This window comes from Falco punctatus (genome assembly GCF_963210335.1).
Source record: "Falco punctatus genome assembly, chromosome: 3".
NCBI lineage: Eukaryota > Metazoa > Chordata > Aves > Falconiformes > Falconidae > Falco > Falco punctatus.
The window spans coordinates 4,943,228-4,964,621 of record NC_137582.1 but is presented as its reverse complement, the minus strand read 5'-3'; the positions used below and the strand labels follow the sequence as shown (position 1 = coordinate 4,964,621).

The 21,394-nt window shown below is 36.5% G+C and overlaps 1 protein-coding gene across 10 annotated transcripts in view; it reads left to right on the top strand.

The window, feature by feature from the left end:
* Positions 1–21,394, top strand: part of TRAPPC9 (trafficking protein particle complex subunit 9) — a gene marked incomplete at its 5' end in the record, with an annotated part of 509,504 nt that overhangs the window by 242,253 nt on the left and 245,857 nt on the right. For 9 of the 10 annotated variants that reach the window (XM_080377735.1, XM_080377732.1, XM_080377736.1 and 6 more), the window contains 2 exons: positions 1,822–1,975; positions 12,686–12,776. In XM_080377735.1, coding sequence (XP_080233861.1) covers positions 1,822–1,975; positions 12,686–12,776 — 245 coding nt within the window. Of the gene's footprint in view, positions 1–1,821; positions 1,976–12,685; positions 12,777–19,984; positions 21,387–21,394 lie in introns of those variants that run through there. The other variant, XM_080377742.1, reaches the window with a different exon arrangement.

The following is a 21,394-nucleotide window of genomic DNA, read 5'->3' as shown; positions in this document are numbered from 1 at the left end:
GGGTAACCAGCTGTGAGTATTTATGTGAGAATTTAAAAGAGTCCTGCGTATGTAATAGACATCAAGTACTGGGTTTGCACCTGCTGATGTACCACAGAGTAATGATGTAATCTTAGAAACAAAGGCAAAAATGATTTCGTAGCATTCCAGTTGTGCCTCTGTCTTCCACACACATTGCCCATGCAGCCAACTCAGCCTGCATTTCAGACTCAAATTGTACTTGAATTGCAGTAAGAATTGATGGTGTTAGTCATAGTTTCAAGCTTGATATTTTTTTTAAAAAAATCCACTCTACGGACTGCATCTAGGTGTTTTTCATTACATTATTTCGGGCTTGATTCTGGCAGTTACTGTGATACACTTTCGTAGCTCATATTTGCTTTCTTTTTTATATGCCCAGCACTTGATGGTCTTTGCATGCAAATGCAAAACTCCTAATGATCTCTTGCTGTAGAAAACATAGCCAAAATAAAAACACCCCTTAGAGAGGAATAGATTAATTCTTCTGCCTTTTTTGATTTTTTTTTAATGTGAAGATCAGCAAAGATGCCATCTGCAAAAGAGGTAGCTTATGGAAACAGTAGTTGTGCCACCTTTGTCTCAGTGCTGTATTTCTACTTTTTAATGTTGAAGGTAGTCTTGGAAAATTCCCAGTTTCTCCTCCTGAGATGTCATTTTTTGCTCCAGGTGAAGCATGATGGGCCTGTTTGAATTCATCTTTCCACAGGAAGCTTGATAAGCTCTAGATTATTCCCTGTTCTTGTAATTACCGTGTATTTTCTGCCCATTTCTTTTAGGGTCAAGATTCTCTGAAATTAATGCTAATTATAGAAAATCATTTCTGTCTGGGGGGATTTCAAAGCCCTTTCTCGTTGACTTTTGTTACTACTGTTTTCCTGTTGGCAACATTTATAGAATACGTTTCGCTCTTTAATGTAGTAATATATAAAGGAATAATAGTAATTCCCTGTTTTATTTAAATGCCCTTACCATACTTCTTTTTAGAACGTAGTTGTGTTTCATGAACAATTTCCAAACCTGTTGCTTGGTCTTCGGTTTTCCTTAAGTGCAAAGTCATCTCAAGAGCAATATATTTTTATTCTTCACTAATTATTTTTTTATTTTAGACAATTCAGGAAATTAAAGCTGTTTTGGCAGCGCAGTATATTAGATCTGCTATAACCACATTTCGTGTGATGTGAGCTGGTCTAAATTCCCTTTTGTATTAGATTAGTGATTCTAGTTTAGCATTTAAGTATTTAGTATGCATTATAGCATAATGTATTTAATTTAATTTGCTTTTATGCCTCACTGTACATTTAATAAAGCAAATTTAACCATTTACTACCAATGAATTATACTATGATACTGAAATTAGTATTGTCGGTAATTCATGAAGATACATTAAGCAAAACGGAAGTATCTTCTTAAAGAAAAAGACAAGGGCCACATTTAGGCCCAGGTACTGTGGTTGTTTTGTCTTTCCTTCCTGAGTTTTGTAAGGACAATTTTAAAGGAAAATTTAGGAAGCTGGCTTGTAAAACCAATGAAGTGCACAATGGCTTTCTAAGTGTGTTACTGTTAGCTTCAGCAGACATTTTTGTATATAAAATTTTATTTTGCTAGTGTATAGGTTGGGATTAATAAACTGCTTAAATGGCTTCTATATCATTAGTATACAGACTAGATGTCACTGAGACAAATATACTAACATTGTAGTGCTTGGTTTCAAGTGGTCTGCATTTTCTGCGGAAGTAGTATCTGTAAAATTGTTACAGTAAATATCCTGGGATTTTTCTCTTTCTTTTCCCTTTGCTACAGTATGGCTATCCAAGTTGACAAGTTCAGTTTTGAGAGCTTCCCAGAATCCCCTACTGATGGGACACAGTTTGCGAATGCAAAGCAGCTGGAAGAAGAAAGGCAACAAGCAAAAGGTCTGGAGATTAACAGCAAGCTGGATATTTGCTGGAAAATTATATCCTTTCATATAAATACTTGCTTTAAAAATATATAAATAGATGCCCCGTGGCACATTTTATTTTATAATTCAACTCACTGTATAGCAGTGCTACTGAAAATCAAAGTAATTAGAACTATAAAGCTTATCATAATTATAGACTGTTTAAGGTTAATCGTGCTGTATATTATTTAGATGATGCTTTGGGTCTTACTATAACGGCTTTTTCTGAGTCATTGAGCCTGCCACAAACCCTGCGTGTTTTTCTGAACTTTTAGGGAACTGAGGAAGTATAGTTAGGATTGATGAGTAGTAGTTTTATAGGGTCATTTTTTTCTGTTCTCCCCTACTCCAAGTAACTGAACCATGAAGAAATACACAAAGCTGGATTTAGAGAGTTATCATATATTTAGTTGAATTTGAGCAAATCAGAATTTATTAGAATAATTTTTTCCAAGTCCTCTTTACAGATTTAGTAATGTATCTAATCTTAGGTAGCCTTTTTAAGGCTTAGAAAGGACTTGCGTGATGACTTAGCCATTCAAAACATAAAATCCCCATAATCATTCTAAATAGAGTAAAATATCGCCTTACAATTATTAATAAAGAAATACATTCGTTTTGGAGGTAAAACAAACCAATGGTGTTGCTGTAAATTTTGTGATTTTCACAAAAAAATCTTGTGCTTGGCTTGTCAAAAATGTACTTTTTCATTATTTTAATCAGGGCCATGTTCTGTGCAGCCAACAGCACCCCAAGCCATGTCTTGATACTCAGCATCTTCCAGGAGATTTATACTTTTCACTCAGATCATCCACAAATTTGCATGCTAGTGGGTGGCAGGAAATGAGAGGAGTGGCAATCAAATCATGGTTTATCTTTTTGTGCTTCTAATTGTACTTTTATCTTGTGATCTGAAATGATTTTGCCTTACTGATTTCTAAATGAGCTGCACACGATTTGTCAAAGGCAAGACTTGAGACATAAATGAGATTATGCCTGGTTCTGTTTAGGCTCCCTAAGTAACATTTCAGAAAGAGTTCCATTTATGAAAAAGTGTCAATATTTAACCAGAACTGACTGAGAAAATTTCTGTGTTATGGAAAGATATAAATATTCTTCAATAGCATAGTTGAATTCTTATACTGGAATTGAATTCACAGTTGTAATAATTTTGTCAGGGTGTAAAAATACATCCTCATTAATTTCTGTTGCTGAGCAACACTGTTTACATCCATTCTGTGTTCTATATTTAAACCCAATTTTGATACCAAATCTATCGTGGCTTACATTAAGTCAGTACCTTAGAAAACTAACAGAACAATTAATGAAATCTCTGTGTTAAATTCAGTCCAAGCATTAGTTTCTCTGTTTTTTAAGGTTTGTTACGAATGTTATCTCTGTTCCTAGAACTAAAACTATTCTAATGAAAGCCAACAAGTTGCACATGTGCTTAAAAATTCTTGAAGAAACATGTACATAGCTGTCCAGATTTTGTATCTCGACTAGAGTCAGTCTTTCTCATGCTTTTATTTCTTACAGCAATGTTGAGATGTGAATGATTAAAAAAAAAAATAATTCTCCTCTCACTTCCGTGAAGTTTGAGAAATGTTGTTTCTGAGGCATCTGTCCTTCCGCCAGAGTAGTCGTGACACTGGCCAGCAGAGTTTTTCAGCCTCACTGATGGACAGACACACAGAGAAATGGATGGAGAGCATAACTGCAGAAGCTTCATTTTCCTTCAGAAGCCAGCCTAAATGCAGCCAAGAGATAAAAAGTATTTGCAGAAATACATATAGTTGCTTTTATTTCTTACTAGAGAAGACATTTTTGCAAAAGTCCTTTGGTAAGACCGAGTGATCTTTTTGGTGTGTACCATCTTTGAACAACTTTGAAATACCCTTTGTCTGCTAAGTATATGCATGAGAAGAGTAATGTCTATTTTAAAGACCACTGCTCAGACTATTTTACTGTAAGTAATCTTAGATTGTTTACAAGGGAAGGACTATATGATTTAGCTTACAGTTCCTTGAATTCTTGCTGTATTGGTGGATACCATATAAAACCGTCACATAAACAAAGGCTTCAAATTTTAGTTGAAGTGGATTATGTTGACTGTAATGAGAAGTTAGTTATATAGAACTCCCATTAGGTCCAAAAATATTTTACAAAGTATGAGGATTTCAGGCTATATCTGTGTGTCTTGAGGAGCACCAGAAGTATTTACCAGTATGGAAAGTCTATTTTCTACTGGTTTATCCATTGAAATATTCAGGGTTTCAAGTGATGAGATTTTCAGTGCTTCATGTGTGAAAATACTGTAAAGCTTGGTCGATTTTAATATACTTTTGGGGGGCTGAAGGCAGAAGGTAAAGACAAAGCAGCGTATTATTCAAGTCAACCTTTTGTACATTTTTGATAGAATTAAAATTATTAGGAAAATAGACATGAGAAAGCTTACTGCCATGTCCTTTAAATTAAGAAAAATTCTAGAGTAATGTGATTTACTGTATCTTTGAGATAATAGTTGTACTGAGATAATTTAAATTAAGAGCATGCTGTCTTGTTTTTTAGCATCTGTTAGGTGGCATCTGGTATCAGCTTAACAACTGGCGTTTTTTTTAACACAGAATTTGAACAGATGGAGCATATGTAGTATTAAGGTGGCTAATATTTTAAAATTGTGCTGCTCTTCATATTTTCTAAATATTTTTATAATTATTTGTATTTTCTTTAGGGACTTCCTGTGCATTCTACCTTGCGAATCAAGGCATCCGTACTAAGTGTCCTTTGAAGTTCCTAAAGTGCTGTGTGTCTTGCTGAGTGCTCTAAGATTTTAATCTTTTTACTGATCCTTTGTACCAGAGTTCTTCAAAATCTTGAGTTAAAAACATTATGTTCCTAATGTGGAACATGAAGGGCAGGTTAAACTTCTTCTTTGTGGTCCTTACACTGTGTTAGACCCACCATAGACTATTACTCTTCAGACTATTCCATTTATTTGTGCCATCTACATTTTAACTTCAGAAATCCAAATACGTTGAACATCATTTCAGAGAATTTGGTCACATGAAGATCCTCCTCATTTTTAGAAGAATAAACAAAGATTTATCAATGTTCAGATGGTGGAGGGGGTTCTTGATAGCAATCACAGTAAGGTTTGGCTAGGGATAACATCAAGAAATTATTTATGTTTCAGTTTTATGTCTATTTTTGTTTGTCATACCTCTTGCTGCTGCTTAATGAACAGTCTTTCCCTGTCCTCTACCTCTGGGTGCTTCTTGTCACCTCTCTGATGAAGTGCCAGCAATTTACTAGTTTAGTGAGTTTAGCTTTAAACTTGGTACCTTGCAGGATGGGCCCCAAAGCCTGTAGAGCAGTCCGAGAAGGCGGAAGCATGGACAGGACAGAGCAGTGGCTTAGGTTCATCGATTCTGCCCTGAGATGTGATCTGGGGCCTGTGTCAGATGCTTACACCTGAACTTGCCAAAACATATGGAGGAGGAGTTAGAGGTCAGTGTGCAGTTTCAGAGCTCTGGTGTCATCAGGATTTCAGAGACAGTGGGTAATTTGTGTGAACAGGGTACACTGATGGGTGGCTAGGGGTTATTTAGAAGGTTGGGCAGAGATGATGATGAGGGGTTGTTGTGTTCTGTGTAAAGGATGGCTGAAGTGCACAGGGAATTGTTAGGAAATGAGGGATGGGCCAATAGAAAGCTTTTGGATCAAGGACAGAGGAGTCCCACAGTGATGTGGTACACATTTGTGACAGACCACACAATCAAGAAGCGAAGCTGGCTGAACTCTTCCTTTAACAACTGGGAGAAGTCTTCCACTTGTGGGTTAGGAGGTGTCTGGAGTACATTGAGGACACTTTTTGTGTACAAGTGTATGGCTTGATTTGGCATGTGCTGTGCAGGATCTGCTACTTGAAAATAATGAAGATCCAGTTGGAAAGGTAAAGTTTGATGGCAGTCTTGGCTACAGTTGCCTTGAAATGGTGGAGTTCAGTATCCCTAGGGAAGCAAGGAAGGCAAGTAGCAGAATAATGACTGGACTTTAGGAGAGGAGACTTTGGGGAACTGGTAGGCAGGATTGCATAGGAGGCTGCCCTTGGGCCTAAGAGAGCTGATGGACCTCCAGGGGAACCTTCTCAAAGCCCAAGAGTTGCAGCAGTCAGCAAAGTACATCTGACGCTTCAGTCAAGGCACATCATGAGGTGACTGCAGCACGTTGCACAGGTAAATTCTGGTTAGGTACTAGGAAAAATCCCTTTCGCAATGAGGGTGTTCAAATAGTGGAACAGGTTGTCCAAAAGTGCTGTAAAATTAATGTCTTTGAAGATATTGAAAACTTCTGGACAAGGCCTTGAACAACCTGATGCAATTTCATTATTTACCATGCTTTGAGCACAGGGTTGGCCAGTGACTCTGGAATTGCCTTTCAGTATAAATTATTCTGTGATTTGTGCAGCCATGCAGAAGGTTGGGTCAGAGAATGACTGTTGAAAACTAAACTCTTTTTCCTCCTCCTTTCTCCTGCTTTCCCCAAGTTTGATTGCAGCCAGAGAGAATTTCTAATGTACTGTGACAGAACTGCTATTCCAGTGAAATGAGACTAACATTTTGGAGTAATTTGCTTGAAAATATTCTAAACCTGGCCCTAACAGCCTTTAAAAAATGAGACTTCCAGTGCCACCTTAAATATCATGTTCCTTTTTTAACTCTTCTAATAGTTAAACTTTGTTTTCTTACTTCAACAATAATTTCTGTGATTTATATGAAACCTGTCTTATTTGCAATGTTTTCTTACATTTTGGAAATTCTATACTTTGTGCCCCTTCAGTTTTTTCTTTTCTATATTTAAACCTCAGTACCAACAGTTTTTCAAAGCACATCTTCTTTCAGTCATATTGCTGATACTGTTCTGCAGTATACCTATTTTTTCTTGATATGTGGAACCCAAAGCTGGAAGCAATACTTCAGGTGAGGTTTCTCATAGAATAAAAACTATACCTTCCGTGTTTCAGGTATGGTGCTTGCTCTGAGAACTGTTTTTGACTTCTTTTGTCAGTGTCCTGTGTCTGATTGATTATTTTTTTTTGCATGTGGTCCAGCATCACTGACTGAATAGTTATTCACAACTTCATTTGTTGATTTGTTGATATCTTACAGGGTGATCCTTAGAACTTTTCTTCATTGAATTTCATCTAAGTGATCTTCATAAGTTCCACTCATTTATTAAGTTTGTGAACACTGACATTTTTTCCAAATACATAAATTTTATGAATGTTTTTGTGTCTCATCATCTAAGTAGCCAATCAGAATTTTGAAATTATTATCTATCAGACAAAAGCTTGAGTCATCTCATTTGATGTGCTGTCTGGGCTTGACAGCAAACCACTGATAACTGTTACTGAAATTTACTTTTCTGTTTGTCTATTCAGCTTTTGATGACTTCATCTTGATCATAATTATGAATCTTTGCTCATGAGAATATTGGGTGTTGTGGAACTTTTGTACTTCAGTAAAGGTTTCCTTAGAAATGCTTTAGCTGGATGGAGCTTTACATTTTGGTGCAGCTTCTTAGCATCAACAATTGTTTGCAAAAGTAACTATTATTTAAGTACCTCAATAATTGCATGCACTTAGTTTTAATATTGAAGTACCACAATACAAATAAGCAGAAAGCTTATAATATGACTAAGGCTACTGCTATACATAAACTGTGAACATTAATAATTTATATTTGTTTCACATTAGTGTAATTTTTATTTATAAACATTTGCTAATTTGTTTATGATTGTGTACACACTTCCACCTGAATTTGCAAAGGAACTGAGAAATATGTTATTGAAAATAAATCTTTTTAGAAGGATGCAAGATGTGGAATGCTGCAGAGAGTAAAAGCAGAAGTAACTTTAAGATAGAAACCATTTTTTAAAATCTTATTTTTTTAATTTTTTTTAGCAGTACATGCTGTGTTACAATTGTGGGTACCCAGCTCCACGTTAGACAGTCAAAATAGTATAAAAGACCAACCTTTTCCTTGGGGAAATAACTAGTTCATCTGACTGTCATTCAGGTTTTCAGTATGGAACAGTTTGTATCATATGCAATCTGTTCCTAAAGAAACATGAAATAAAGGTGTCTACTGTGAAAAATTAGGGTGGGGGTTTTTTTCCCTTTAAACAGCATCTGATGGTTGTGTGTTTGTTGGCTTTGAGGCCCCCAGTGAAACTCATGTAATTGTGCAATTGAAAATGTCTTAACTGCCAAATGTGAACAGTTGCACTGGAAACTGGAAGTCAAGTGTTTCAGTTCTGGCTGTTGCATGTGGTGTTAACAACAAAGATTTTACTGTTAGACATGGGACCTGAGTCAACAAAGGCATTTAACAATTTGACTCCTATGAAAGAGCAGATTTGTAATTACAGTGAGATTTCAGCAAAATGTTTGGAGGTCTGGATAAGTAGATAGATTGCATAAGGTCAAACTTAACTTTGTCAGTCTGAACTACTGTCCATTAATCTGTGTAGGTTTTTTTCAATGAATTTTAAATTCTGGATCTTGCACTTGTCTTTTAACAGGTTCGACTTTGAGGTAAGAATGAAAGGGTATGTTGGCAACCCCTGTTCCAACTGCTTTGCTTTCATTGACTTTTAAAGGCTTGCCTTAGAAAATAGGCAAACTCTTTAGTTAGGCTTTTCTCTCTTTTTCTCTGACATTTTATTACTGCATAGTTTGGTTGCTTTTCATCTCCAAGGTGATAAGTTTGCCAGAATGTTCGGTTTGTATTTGCACTGTAATGAGCAATTTTATCTAATGGCCTGATACAGAGTCAGGAGACAGAGGTCAATGATATAAAATGCTATGAGTGTATGAGGAATGGTAAGACCATACCAACTATACTGAGTTTCATTGTGAACTTCAGTGATTTTTGTCTTTGAGTCTGTTTGGCAGCAGAGCTTAAGCAGGACTAGATGCTTAGTAAACTCTGTGAGCAAGATTTTGGGTACTTGTTAAAAAAGTATGTATTTGGGGGTTTTTTTTGGCAAGGTAAAGCATCTTTTCTGAATCAGTTTTTGCCATTTGGGCATTTACCTTGTGCCTCAGTCTATTTTGCCATACCTATGGGGCAGCCTGAATACTGCACTGAATGCCACTGGCACTGCCAGGTCTTCCTGTGGAGTAACCTGAAGATAGCAAGGTTGCATTGACTGTAGAATAATTTAGGTAGGAAGGAACATCTTCAGGTGTGTTATAACACCCTGTCCTGCAACTTGTGTCCATTGCCCTGTTTGTATTACTGTGCTCCTCCGCGAAAAGCGTGGCTCCGTCTTCTCTGTACCCTCCCACTATAACAGCAATAAAATTTCTCCTTGTTTTCTTTCCTTCTAAAGACCAAACAAACCTGTTCTCTCAACTTATTTTAATACATTATGGGCTCCAGCTCTCTAATTGTCTTGGTAACCCTCCAGGGCATTTTATCCTGTATTTCAGTGTCTTGAACTGGGGAAGTAAAACTGGGCACAGGATTTAAGAACAGTAGGTATGTGTTTTTTTTTTTTTAATTAGTTGAGGTATAGCTAAGCTTACTATTTGCACACAATCTAAGAAGCAGTTGGTCTATAGCTGTGTTGAACTTGAAATTTCAATATGTGGTTTTCTTGTGAATCACAGAATTGTTTAGGTTGGAAAAGGCCCTTAAAATCATCACCACTAACCCAGCACTGCCAAGTCCACCACTAAACCATGTCCCTAAGCACCACATCTACACATCTTTTAAATACCTCCAGGGATGGTGACTCCACCACTTCCCTGGGCAGCCTGTTCCAAGGCTTGACAACCCTTTCAGGGAAGAAATTCTTTCTAATACCCAATCTAAACCTCCCCTGGCACAACTTGAGGCTGTTTCCTCTTGTTCTGTCACTTGTTACCTGGGAAGAGAGACCGACACTTACCTTGCTACGGCTCCTATCAGGTAGTTGTAGAGAGTGATAAGGTCTCCCCTGCGTATCCTCTTCTCCAGGCTGAAGAACCTCAGTTCCCTCAACTGCTCCTCATGAGACTTGTTCTCTGGACCCTTCATGAGCTTTGTTGCCCTTCTTTGGACGTGCTTCAGCACCTCTACATCCCTGTCGTACGGACTGAACACAGGATTCAAGATGCAGCCTCACCAGTGCCGAGTATAGGGGGACAACTGCTTCTCTAGTCCTGCTGGCTGTGCTATTCGTGATACAAGCCAGGTTGCCATTGGCCTTCTTGGCCACCTGGGCACACTGCTGGCTCACATGCCAGCTGTAGACCAACACCCCTGCGTCCTTTTTCTTCCTGCAGCTTTCCAGACACACTCCCAAGCCTGTAGCACTGCATGGTGGTGTTGTGACCCAAGTGCAGGACCCAGCACTGAGCTGACCCTCATACAATTGGCCTTGGCCCATTGGTCCAGCGTGTCCAGATCCTTCTGTAGATCCATGTGAATACCTGGATATGCTTTGATAGCATTTACCAGTGATAAAATATGGAGAATCACCTATTTTATAGTCAGTTTAAAATGTATCAGAGACATTAAGCTTTCCATGGAGTTTTAAGCAGTAAAAATTTGTAATATTCCAGGCACCACTGTGAGCCAATTGTAAGTAAATTACAGTTAAGTTAGTTTAACTTTAATGGCAGCCACTCTATTTTAAATACTGCCTTTTTATTAGTGTTTTTTCTCACTTATATTCCTTACATTGAAGATGTGTTAACATAATTATTTATCTGCTGTTTCTATGAGGTAATCCAAATTATGTATTCTCTGTCCTATAGTTTGGTTTATGGTAATTATTCTGTTGTGCTGGTATCCTGGGTCTTGTTTTTCAGCAGCAATGTTTTCCTGAGGTGATACTCTGCTGCCTTCAATTTTCCAAAGAGGTGCTTTTCTTTAATGGTGTTTACAGCTTCCAGACTCTTTGGGGTTTGTGAATTCCTCATCTGTAGTCCTTTTAGGGGGGAGAAAAAAAAAAAAAAAAAAAGGCTGCTATTTAAGACATTTTTTTTTCAGGGCATAATGAGAATATTAAAAAAAGAAAAATGGGGAGAATGCTATACAATGCATCCATTTTCTTCTTCTGTCATCTCCTTGAGCTGTTGAGTCTCAATCAATAATTGTTAGATCTCGTTTTGATCTGATGTTTCAAGACTTTTCTTTTATATCTTGTGGAGAACCTGTAAAATTGTCCTGTGGTAGAAATTAGTTATCTGCAGTACTTGTTGATTTTCTTTTAAATGACACAGATGAGAACATACTTTATCAGTCAGATTCTGTGCCTCTCTTTCCAGAGTTTTGCAGAAGAAGGACTGATCACTTTTAGGAGCACTTTATAAAAGCTCAGATATTCTTCTAATCCTTTAAATCTATTTTGGAGGAACATGGTTCCAGTACTTTTGGAGTTGTTGGTTCAAACCTTGATCAGTCTTGCTAGGAGCTTAGCCCTTAATTATGGTGGGACATCACTTCACCTATGGTTGTGTCATTTGAAGCTTACAAAGTTGGAAAAGGAGTGTTTTCAAGTCTCGGAGAGGATCCTGTCTCTCGACTTTGATCGATGATGCTCTCGTTCTGGGGAAGCATGAGCCAAGCTGTAAAGACGATAGAAGTCTTGCCAGAGAAATTCCAGTGTAAGTGCACAGAAATGCATATGCTGTACATGTGCCTCTGAAGGAGCCGTGCTTGCTTCACCTCCACTTCTTCCTCTCAGCCTAGCTGAGATGGGGGCTCCTCGTGGTACAAAATTGTACCAAAGCTGCTGAATGCAGCTTTGGCCAAACAGAAGCCGGTGCTGACATGTGGGTGTGCTTCAAAGCCCTTTGTGTTCAGGGCCTTTCTGAAGTCAGGGACTTAGAAAAAAAGAAATCCAGTGATCTTCCTGTTACAAATACATGCTATCTCAATAGACGCATCATATGAAATTATTATTAATTTGTTTAAATGGATAATATTATCTTTGTGTTACATTGAGTATTGCCTATGATTTTATTTTAGCATTTGTGTAACCTGTTTTGAAGCCCTTTAAAAACACCGATTCTGCTTTACCCGACAGCTTATTTCAGTGCTTCGCTGTCCTTAGAGTAATAACAATTTCCTAATTTTTTCTCATTTCAGTCTGAGCTTGTTACTGGACTCATACAGGAGTGAGTAGAAAGGGAAGCTTTCAGGTTATGTGCCTGTGTGATTCTGGTGTGTTTGCCCCTGATAACAACACTGTCACTGCATTGTCTAACATCCCTGTACCTCCAAAGAACTGGCGCTGAGCTGGTACTGAAAGCTGTCATAGCCCACATTTCTTCTGTTTTCTATTGCTTTATAACATTTTACCCTTTTTGTTTTCAGATTGCTCTTAATTTGTCATTTTGAATTCTGATCCTGCACCACATAGTTAACAGTTTCTGCATTTTTACAGCTTCCAGACTTCTTTTCCCCTTGTGTTTTACTGTGGTTCAGGTACATTTTACCTTTACATCTTTGTATTTAACACTTCTCAGTGGAATTAATTTTTTTCTATTCCGAAGATAACAACTGCTCTAATTATTATTGTTAGTCAATTCATGGGTTAACAAACAAAATATGTAACTAACCATTAATGAGTCTCTAGCTTGCAGTTTTGATTTGCAATAATAAAAGTTGCACATATTACATACTCTTTTTCTGGCTGGAACAAAATTTTCCTTAATTCCAATTTACCCTTCCCTGAAGCGTGAAGGGGAAGCAAGCGTGGAAGGTGTTCTCAATCAACTGGTCCTGGAGCATCTACAGTTGGCTCCTCTCCAGTGGGGTGAGTAGTGTCAAAATCTATTGATTGTCTTTTTAGAGGCTTGCAATTTTTAGCAGCATGAGAATGACAATGTTTTCATTTACTGACAATCTATGATACAGGAGAATTTGTTAGGAATTTTATTTTCCTTTAGATATTTTACTTGGCTGAAGATAAATGTAAAATTGATACCTATTTTAAGTATCATTGTTCAGTGATAGTAAATATGAAACCTGAGTATGCACTTTCTCTTGTAATTTGCAGCTCTAGCTGGGTTGTATGAGAGGTGGCTGCTACTTAAATATTCCCTTTGCCTGACTGTGTTTCAAAAGTAATTTCTCTAAAATGCTTTCATATGGAACTGTAATACACTTCATGGTATATTTCTTATCATGACTGAGACGTTTGCATTGCTAACTTTTTAGGTGCATAAAAAGTTGTTACTCTATGTAGTGGGTAAGAACAATTTATCTTAATTCTGCACTTAGAATGATGTTCCAGCAATGAAATACTGAATTAATTTAATTTTGAAGAGTCATAATAATGTGACTTCTTTCTGAGGTTAACAAGGCTAGTTCAGAGGCTTTGGAACATGGGATGTTCGCTTCCCAACATTTCTGTGTCAATTAAAAATGTAATAAAAAGTGCCCAGTTCATCAGACAATTGTTTTCAAAACTTTTGCTTTTAAAGAAATTTAACTCCATACTCCTTTTTTAAATAATTTGGTGACCTAGAAAAGACCAGTTTTAAGGAACAATGATCCGTCGCTATTGTCTGCATTAGCTATTAAAACGAAAATGACCCAAAACTGTGATGTTTGTGTACTCTTGTAGATGCTTGGGGTTTTTTTCAAGTGTGTGGATCATCCTCAACTCATATGTTAAAACTTGTAAACATTTTTGTTTATAGATGAGAAGATTAAATCTGGCAATGATTTAAAGTAGTTTGTTGTTAACATGTCAAACTTCAACCATCATCATCTGCCTCTGAAATCATGTTTATCTGGCCTCTGTTCTTCAGAGGATTCAAGGATTTGGTAGCGCTTGCTTATATGACTGGCTTTGGCTATGATTGTCCTGGTCCTCATCAGTGCAAGTGGTTTGTGTCAGATGGATGTTGTGAGCTCAGACAGGTCACTTGGGAGTCATCTTAGTTCTGTGGAGTGGCATTGACCTTCAACAGATTTGTAATCTGGGCTCTGTGTTCAGAAGTTTTCTCTTGGCACTTTTGCATGGGAGATCACCTTAAGGATGACAACTGTAGGGTGTTTTCTTTTATTTTCCGATTTCTTTTTTTTCCCCAAAAATTCCACAGAGGCTTTTAGAGCTGTAGGATTTAATCTGGCATTCCTGCCTAAATGGTGATAGGTACTTAGATGCACTTGTTGAGTAACATGAATGTAGCACTGATTTACAGTAAAATCTGATTGCCTGTGGAGTTGGTCATTTCTCAGGCTGTTGCTTAACGCAGTTAAAGAATCCCAGTTACTTTAGTTTTCAGAATGTATGAACACCAGCCAAAACTCTGTGATATTCTCTGCCTCATAACTGCAAAATCTTTTGAAGCACAATCTCTTGGCTCATTATGGCCTACATGCTAATTTTTTTACATTAAATGAAGCAAGGAAAGGGAGATCCTATGGGGATATCAAATACTTGGTTTGCCACAACTTATACATATTTCCTTTTGGAAAGTTCTGGTGGCAGAAAACACTGGTTTTGCAGGAGTCTTATTTTTTTGTCTTAATTTTTTCTCAATCTGAAATTACTATTCTGAAATTACTATTGAATATATTATCTGTTTTGTATAACAGAAAAAATACCATCTACGTAGAAGCTGTAGGTCACTGCAGAGATTATTGGAAAATATATTTTGATTAAGTGCCCAATTTTACTTGAAAACAACAGCAAAATTTGAATATTTTAGGGATTTTTAATCAACTATAATTTCAAATATTCAGCAGTTAAATCTTTGCTATTCGGTTTCATGCTGTTTTAGTCAGGTAGCCTTACTTGCAGTCATCATGAGGAAAGCTACTGCAGTCCCTCCAGAAAATGTACCGTGGCAGTGCAGGCTAATTTTGGTTTTATTAATGTGGATGGAGGAGGAATTAAAAAATTGTTTTTTTTCAGTTTGATGTGTTGGAGTAATAAGGAGTTATTGGAATGTCTGGACAGTCAGGAGTGTGCATGTGTGTGTGAGTACACACCTATTTAGATAATGTGACATACTGTCTTTTGAAGTTTAAATTGTCTTTCGGCATGGAAAAGTGTTACATGTTTAAAATCATTGAAGGTGTATGTGAGTTCTCTTTTCCCTGTGGTTTTTTTTCTTGATGTTTTGCAGTGATTGAACTTAACTATCTTGCAAGAATCGGCTCTTTTAGTGGTAGCGATCTGTACTGAGTACCAATAATGATATCAACATATGCAAGCTATCTTAAAAGTTCTTTGACTGTTAACATTTCCACTAAAAGTGAACCATAATCTTAATATACATAATTAATAAGGCATTAGTCTACAGATTTTCTTTTCTCATCCTGCCTCATCCAATATTTTGATAGTATTTTTGGTTTTGATAAGAAGGTACTTTAAAAATACTGTAATATTGTAGTGTCAGCCTGATTTTTTTTCCTCTTAGTCATCACACTGTCTGTAGTCACAGCCTTGCTTTGCTTTGAGTTTTGCTTTTTTGTGTATTATGAAAAACTTGCATTTTAATGTGAACCCTTTACTACTAGCCATCATTGTAATATAATCTTTCAATATAGTGGCTGAAAATTTTGTGTTAGCTTTATGCAGTAAAATTGATTCTATGATTATTCAAGGTTTTTGCTATATTGATGGTTACACCGAAGCGTTTACTTTATTATAAGTGCTCACAGTGAAACATGAATGAATATTTAACATGGTTTTGATTAAAAAAGGACTGGCTCTGGTTCAAATTTATAAAAGCTGGACTTCAAAATTCCTGTTAAATGTGGCATATTTAATTCATATTAGAGTTAATATTACATTTCCAAAATTATAAAAGCATATTGAAATAATTTTTCATGTAAATTTGACAATCTTGTCTTTTTTTTCATTACATGCAAGGGAAAAAGTAGAATTAAGAGTTAGTGGCATTGAAGTTTTGCTCTGAGGGTAAGAAGTCAATTCTGATGCTTGTCTGAGGAAAAAAAGTGCGTCTTAGTGAACACTGTTGATTGTGATTTCATATAATTAAATGACTGGGGAAGGGAAAAGTATTTAGAATATGAGGAATCATGAAAAAGAAAATATGTCAAAGGCTAGACTGAGTTCTTAAGATGTTGTTAAAATTGATTTTAAGATTTAGGACATCTGTAAAATGAAGTTATCTATTAGGCAGGTTAGTAAATCACACGTAATTGAAAACATAATCTTGCTCAACACCACCAAGTTCAATGTTCTCTAAAATTTATGACATATTTTCTTTTTACTGCTGGGCAACAAACCAAATGGTAGGAATAGATGTGGTTTTAAGGTGAATATATTAATATCATCAAATCAAGGAAACATAGCCTGCAAAGTTTAATGAGGAGAACCAAGACTCTTCAAAGGCATATGTTGTGCAAATTCTGTGGTTAGATTTGAAAATAATCAGATGGAAGCATTTGTAGTTGCTGGCTGTGCGATATTTTTTCAGTCTTTATTTGATTTATGTTGCTAAGTTTTGCAAGCAAGCAAAATTCTGAGACCGAACATTCATCAGTTTGATGGTACTCTTCTGCATTCCATAGCAAAATCATCATAGGTACAAATGCTATGCACAAAATGTTGTTACTGAACTTGAAATAGACTGAGTTTGAAATAGACTGGTTATTGAACCTGGAATAGGCTGCACTCCGGATATTCCTACAATCCAATGAGAAGTACCTCTTAAGCGAGAGGTTGTGAACGCTTGGCATGCTGCACACAAATTTCACAACAGAAACCTATTTTAAATTCTGCTACGTAAAGCAAAACAAATCTAACTTCCTTCACTGCCTGCAACTACAAGGGAAAGATACCTTTTCCTGATGATCCTCATACGTATCAGAGCAAAGATCTATTAGAGAAATTTGAGGTAGGAATTTAGAACTGTAGACACCTAAAAGTGCTGAATGTTTTAATATATCAGGCAAATACTTTATACTTTTCTTTCCCTGTAAAAACTAATTGAATAATCAATGATTATACATGAACTCTAAAGATGGTATTTGCAGTAATATTCTAAGAAACATACATTTGTCAAGCTTCACTGGGGGAAAAGTCCAGAAGTAGCTTTTTACATTCATTCATTCTTTTATTTCGTTCATTCTTCACTTCTTCCTTCATAAGATACATGAATTCCAGAAGAGTTTATAATGTGTTTATAATGTTTAAATTAATCATGGATACCTTTTGAAAATGCAGTGCATTTAATTTTCTAGTGTGTGATTAAAGGCAAAACTTAACAGCACTGCTGCTGAATGCTGTCCAGATCGTAATTAAGAAAAGTGATAGTTAATAACCAAAGTCTTAATTATTTACTTACAGCTAGAGAATGCTACACTTTTGTTGTGGGTTCACAGTAAATTGAGCGTCTGCCTGCGTTATGTGGGCATATTGTGCTTAAGAGAAAACTGAAAAACTTCAGACTGTAGGATGGTTATAAATTGTCTCTCACAGGTAATTGGAATCAATAGGAGAGGTAGATTTAAAAGTATTTTGAAGTGTTTTATGAGCATGTGGTTCAAGACAGCTTATTTGGAAATTCTGTCAGGTTAAGTTTCACAAAACATCTCGTGGAAGCATTACTTTTAAAACACATAATCTTAATAAATTCATTGTATGTTTTAGAGAGCACCAAATCAGAATCAGTTTTCACAGTTTATATATTTCATGTATCTGAGAATTAATTACTGAAACTACTCACCCATTTTATTTTGCGTTTTCCAGCGTGACCTTAGACCATAATTAAATAATTATTTCCACAATTTATCTGATTACCTCTTGGGATTGTGGCAGTGTCAAATCACGGCATCCTGAACACATAGGAAAATATTTTAAAGTAGCTGTCAGTAAGTAGATGAGGAAATGATACATCTCTAAGCCTGTGTTTTGGATGCTCTCTTGACACCCTGGCATCTTGTTGTCCCCAAGGACCTAGTTAAAAAGAACCAGATCTCTGCAGACATGAACGTTGTTAATGGTTTTGCTTTAGTTGGGGCTGTCGTACAATATTGCTCTTCCCCCATATTTGAAATTCCAAGGCTGTCTTGGATGTTTTTCAAAGACTGGTGTTAGGGGACTGTAAGGAAGTAGTTCTGCTTTCTCTTTTAATAAACAACCCCCTCGCAGGCCCTCCACAGGAGCATGTAGATTATATAGATACAAGTTTGGATACAGAGAGAGATCAGCAGGGTCTATAAAGGTTTGCCCTTCAAAAAAGAAATTATGAATGCTATTCTGTTCATTCATCAAACTAAATTATTCTTTAATTATTTCTATTTTAGAATTACAGTAGGCTGGCCATTATCATCATTAGAAAGGTGAAATGAAGAGTGTTAGCCAGAAAACCTCAAGAGTAAGCTGTCTGTAAGGTAGAAAATCACAGTCTGATTTGTGGGAAGACTGAAATCGTGAAACAATCTGGAGATAAATGGGTTTTACTAGGTAACCAACCTTTCTCAACCATTTAGAAAAACCTTCAGGTTTTTCATTTTTATATTTAAGATGCAGGAGAGGTGGCAACACTTTCATATCTTAACAGCTTGTGTGCAGGCTGTTTTGGAGGATATTTTGGCAATGTCAAACAAGCAACATGCTTTAGTTACTGGGAAGTGTTAAGGGACTGGGGTAGTACATTGAAAAAATGGACTAACTTGATAAAACTAGGGCATCTGGCTCACGAATAATGTTCTCGCATGTCAAAACATGCTATTGTGTGATATGTTTTGAATCAGCTGTTGTTTCTAATTCCTACCAAAGCCTTGGTTACTCTAAACTGAAAGGAATAAATTGTAGAGAGAGTTTTAGACATAACTGAACCAGTAGTGATTTCAAAGACAAGATGCTAAGAATAAAGAGAGCATCCTAAAGTGAAAATAAATTAACAAAACCTCTTGTGTAAAGACAGATAGCTTGAGACAGGTTGGGTGAAGTGCCGGTGGTTACTTCATATCAAATTTCTGAAAGAACTGGTAGCTGAAGCTGCAGGTCCAGCATTTTTAACAAAGCAGTGAAAAGAGGCAGGAGGGAAAATGGAGTAATAAATACTAATGGAGTTGTCTTAAGCATTGGTCTAGGACCAATCTCACCAATGTGGATTGTTACAGGTTTTTGCTTAAAAAAAAAAGGAAAGCAGATAGGAGGAGGAGGAGAAATAAACCAATGATACATGCTGATGGCTCAAAGACAAGCACCACCATCTCTCCAGGAAGAGATCAGGCTACTACACAGAAGCATGGAATAGTTTGGGTTGGAAGGGACCATCAAGGATCATCTAATCCAAACCTCTGCCATGGGCAGGCACATCAATAACACTAGATTAGGTTGCTCATAGCCCCGTCCAACCTGACCTTGAATGCTTTCGATGACAGGGCATCCACAGCTTCTCTGGACAACCTGTTCCACTGTCTCACTTCCCTCATTGTAAAGAATTTCTTTCTTAGTCCAATCTAAACCTACCCTCTTAAAGTTTAAAACTGTTGCCCCTTGTCCTGTCACTACAGGTCTTGGTCAAAAAGATCTCTCTGTATGTCTCGTAATCTTTTGATAATCTCAGAACCCAAAGTACCATAAATAAAATGGATGAAATGTCGTCCAGCAAAAAAGGTTATCTGTTCTGAGACTAGTAATGCAGAAGTCCCCTAGAAATTCAGCTGTCTGAAGTGATTGGAAAGGATTTGATTAAGTGTTATGCTGAGCTGCCAGTGTAATTCAGCTATGAAGAAAGGTGTATGTAATGTTTGGCCAAGCCTCTAATGAAACCTCCCATAGGAAACTTCTTACCAAAGAGCTCAGATCAAACCAGAATAGAAAAAAGTAAATTTTTGGTAGTGATGAAGGAATGAAGACTTATTGCTGGGTTAATGCTATGGAGATGCTACACTGAATAAAATCAGATCAATTCTCAAAGGCTGAGTAAAGCTGGCAGGTGAGTTCTGTGTTCACTACTTAGGCATCTAATACAGTCTTGCGTGCTTTGAGTTGCAGTATCTCTGAGACACATTTCTTTAATTTAGCAAAATCAAGAGTTGACTGATCTCCAGGAACTGATCAGAAGACCAAGTCTCAAGGAGGGGAAAAACAATGCTGAAGTAGGGTGGCTGATGGCATAAGAACATTCTGAATGGGAACTATCTGTTGTTAAATGCAGGCTTGATTTTTTTTAAAGACCATTAAAGTTTTCAACACAATGTAACATCAGAAGTACTGGTGGAGAGGAAAGTACCAAATGATGGTGTTTCATCAGATAGGAAAAGGAGAAAAGGGAACAGGGCATTGTGGTAGCAGGAAAATTAACTGATTCAAGCTTGATTCAGGCACATATGCCTAATACATTTTTTTATGTTGAGTGAGTGACTTTGTTTTCAATATTTCATTTACAAAAATATTGTATTTTTAAAGGGGGGGAAAAAAGCTATGCATAGTTTACTTCTTTATAGGAATATTGCTTATGACATTTCAGTTAAGCCATAACAGGTGATTGAGGAACACCGTAATGATGATAAATTGTTACACAGTTATGAGGGTACTTAATTTTCTAGGTATTGTTGGAAGTAAATTGAATAATAGATTAATTGCACATCCAAATTAAAAAATGAAAAGCTATCAAAATAATTATGAAAATGGGTTACACTTTCAAAAAGAGCTGTGAAGATAATTGTAAGGGAGAAGATTGAAAAGACAAAAAACCTGTCTTGTAAAGCAGTTGATGAAAAGTGAAATCTGCACTGAATCTGCAGAGAAATAAATTTCTATTACTTTGATGGACACAGAAGATAACATTTGAATAAAAATTTAGACAAAGACAATTCAGCTTGTGGACAATTAGAAAAAGAAAAAAGGAAAAAAGATCAGAAGATGTATGTATTAACAAGAAAGGCAAGAAAGATGCTTTGATCAGGCAGGATTTTAATTGCCCAGTAATTAAACGAATTGTACAGTTAAGTGTGTAGAGAATGAGAGATGGAAAGTATGCTAATTGTAGTGGAGGAATATTCTGAATAGCCTATGTAGGACAGGTTCAACGTGTAATTGGTTGGGGGCAGTAAGCAAGAGGGGAGACCATATTCCAGAATGCATATGCTAAGCTTTCCTTATCTGGCTTCTGACATTTTTCAGCTTTTGTTTCATTTCAATTGAAAAAATAATGCATATGCTTGGAACTGAATGCCATGAATATTGTAAATGAAAGGAGTCTTTCACTGACCACATTGTACTTTGGATCAAACTTTTTTACTAATAAAGAGTATCATTTGACTGGACCATTACATCTTCTTCGTAGAAGTGCAAATGTACTCTGTTGTAGTTTAAAGTTTGTAATTAGTCAAGTTGAATGGAAAGTTTTCCTTTTATTTTTGTATTTTACTAAAAGCAAAATTTTCCAAATATTTTCATTTGTTCTTCCCACACCCCCTTGTGTTTTGACT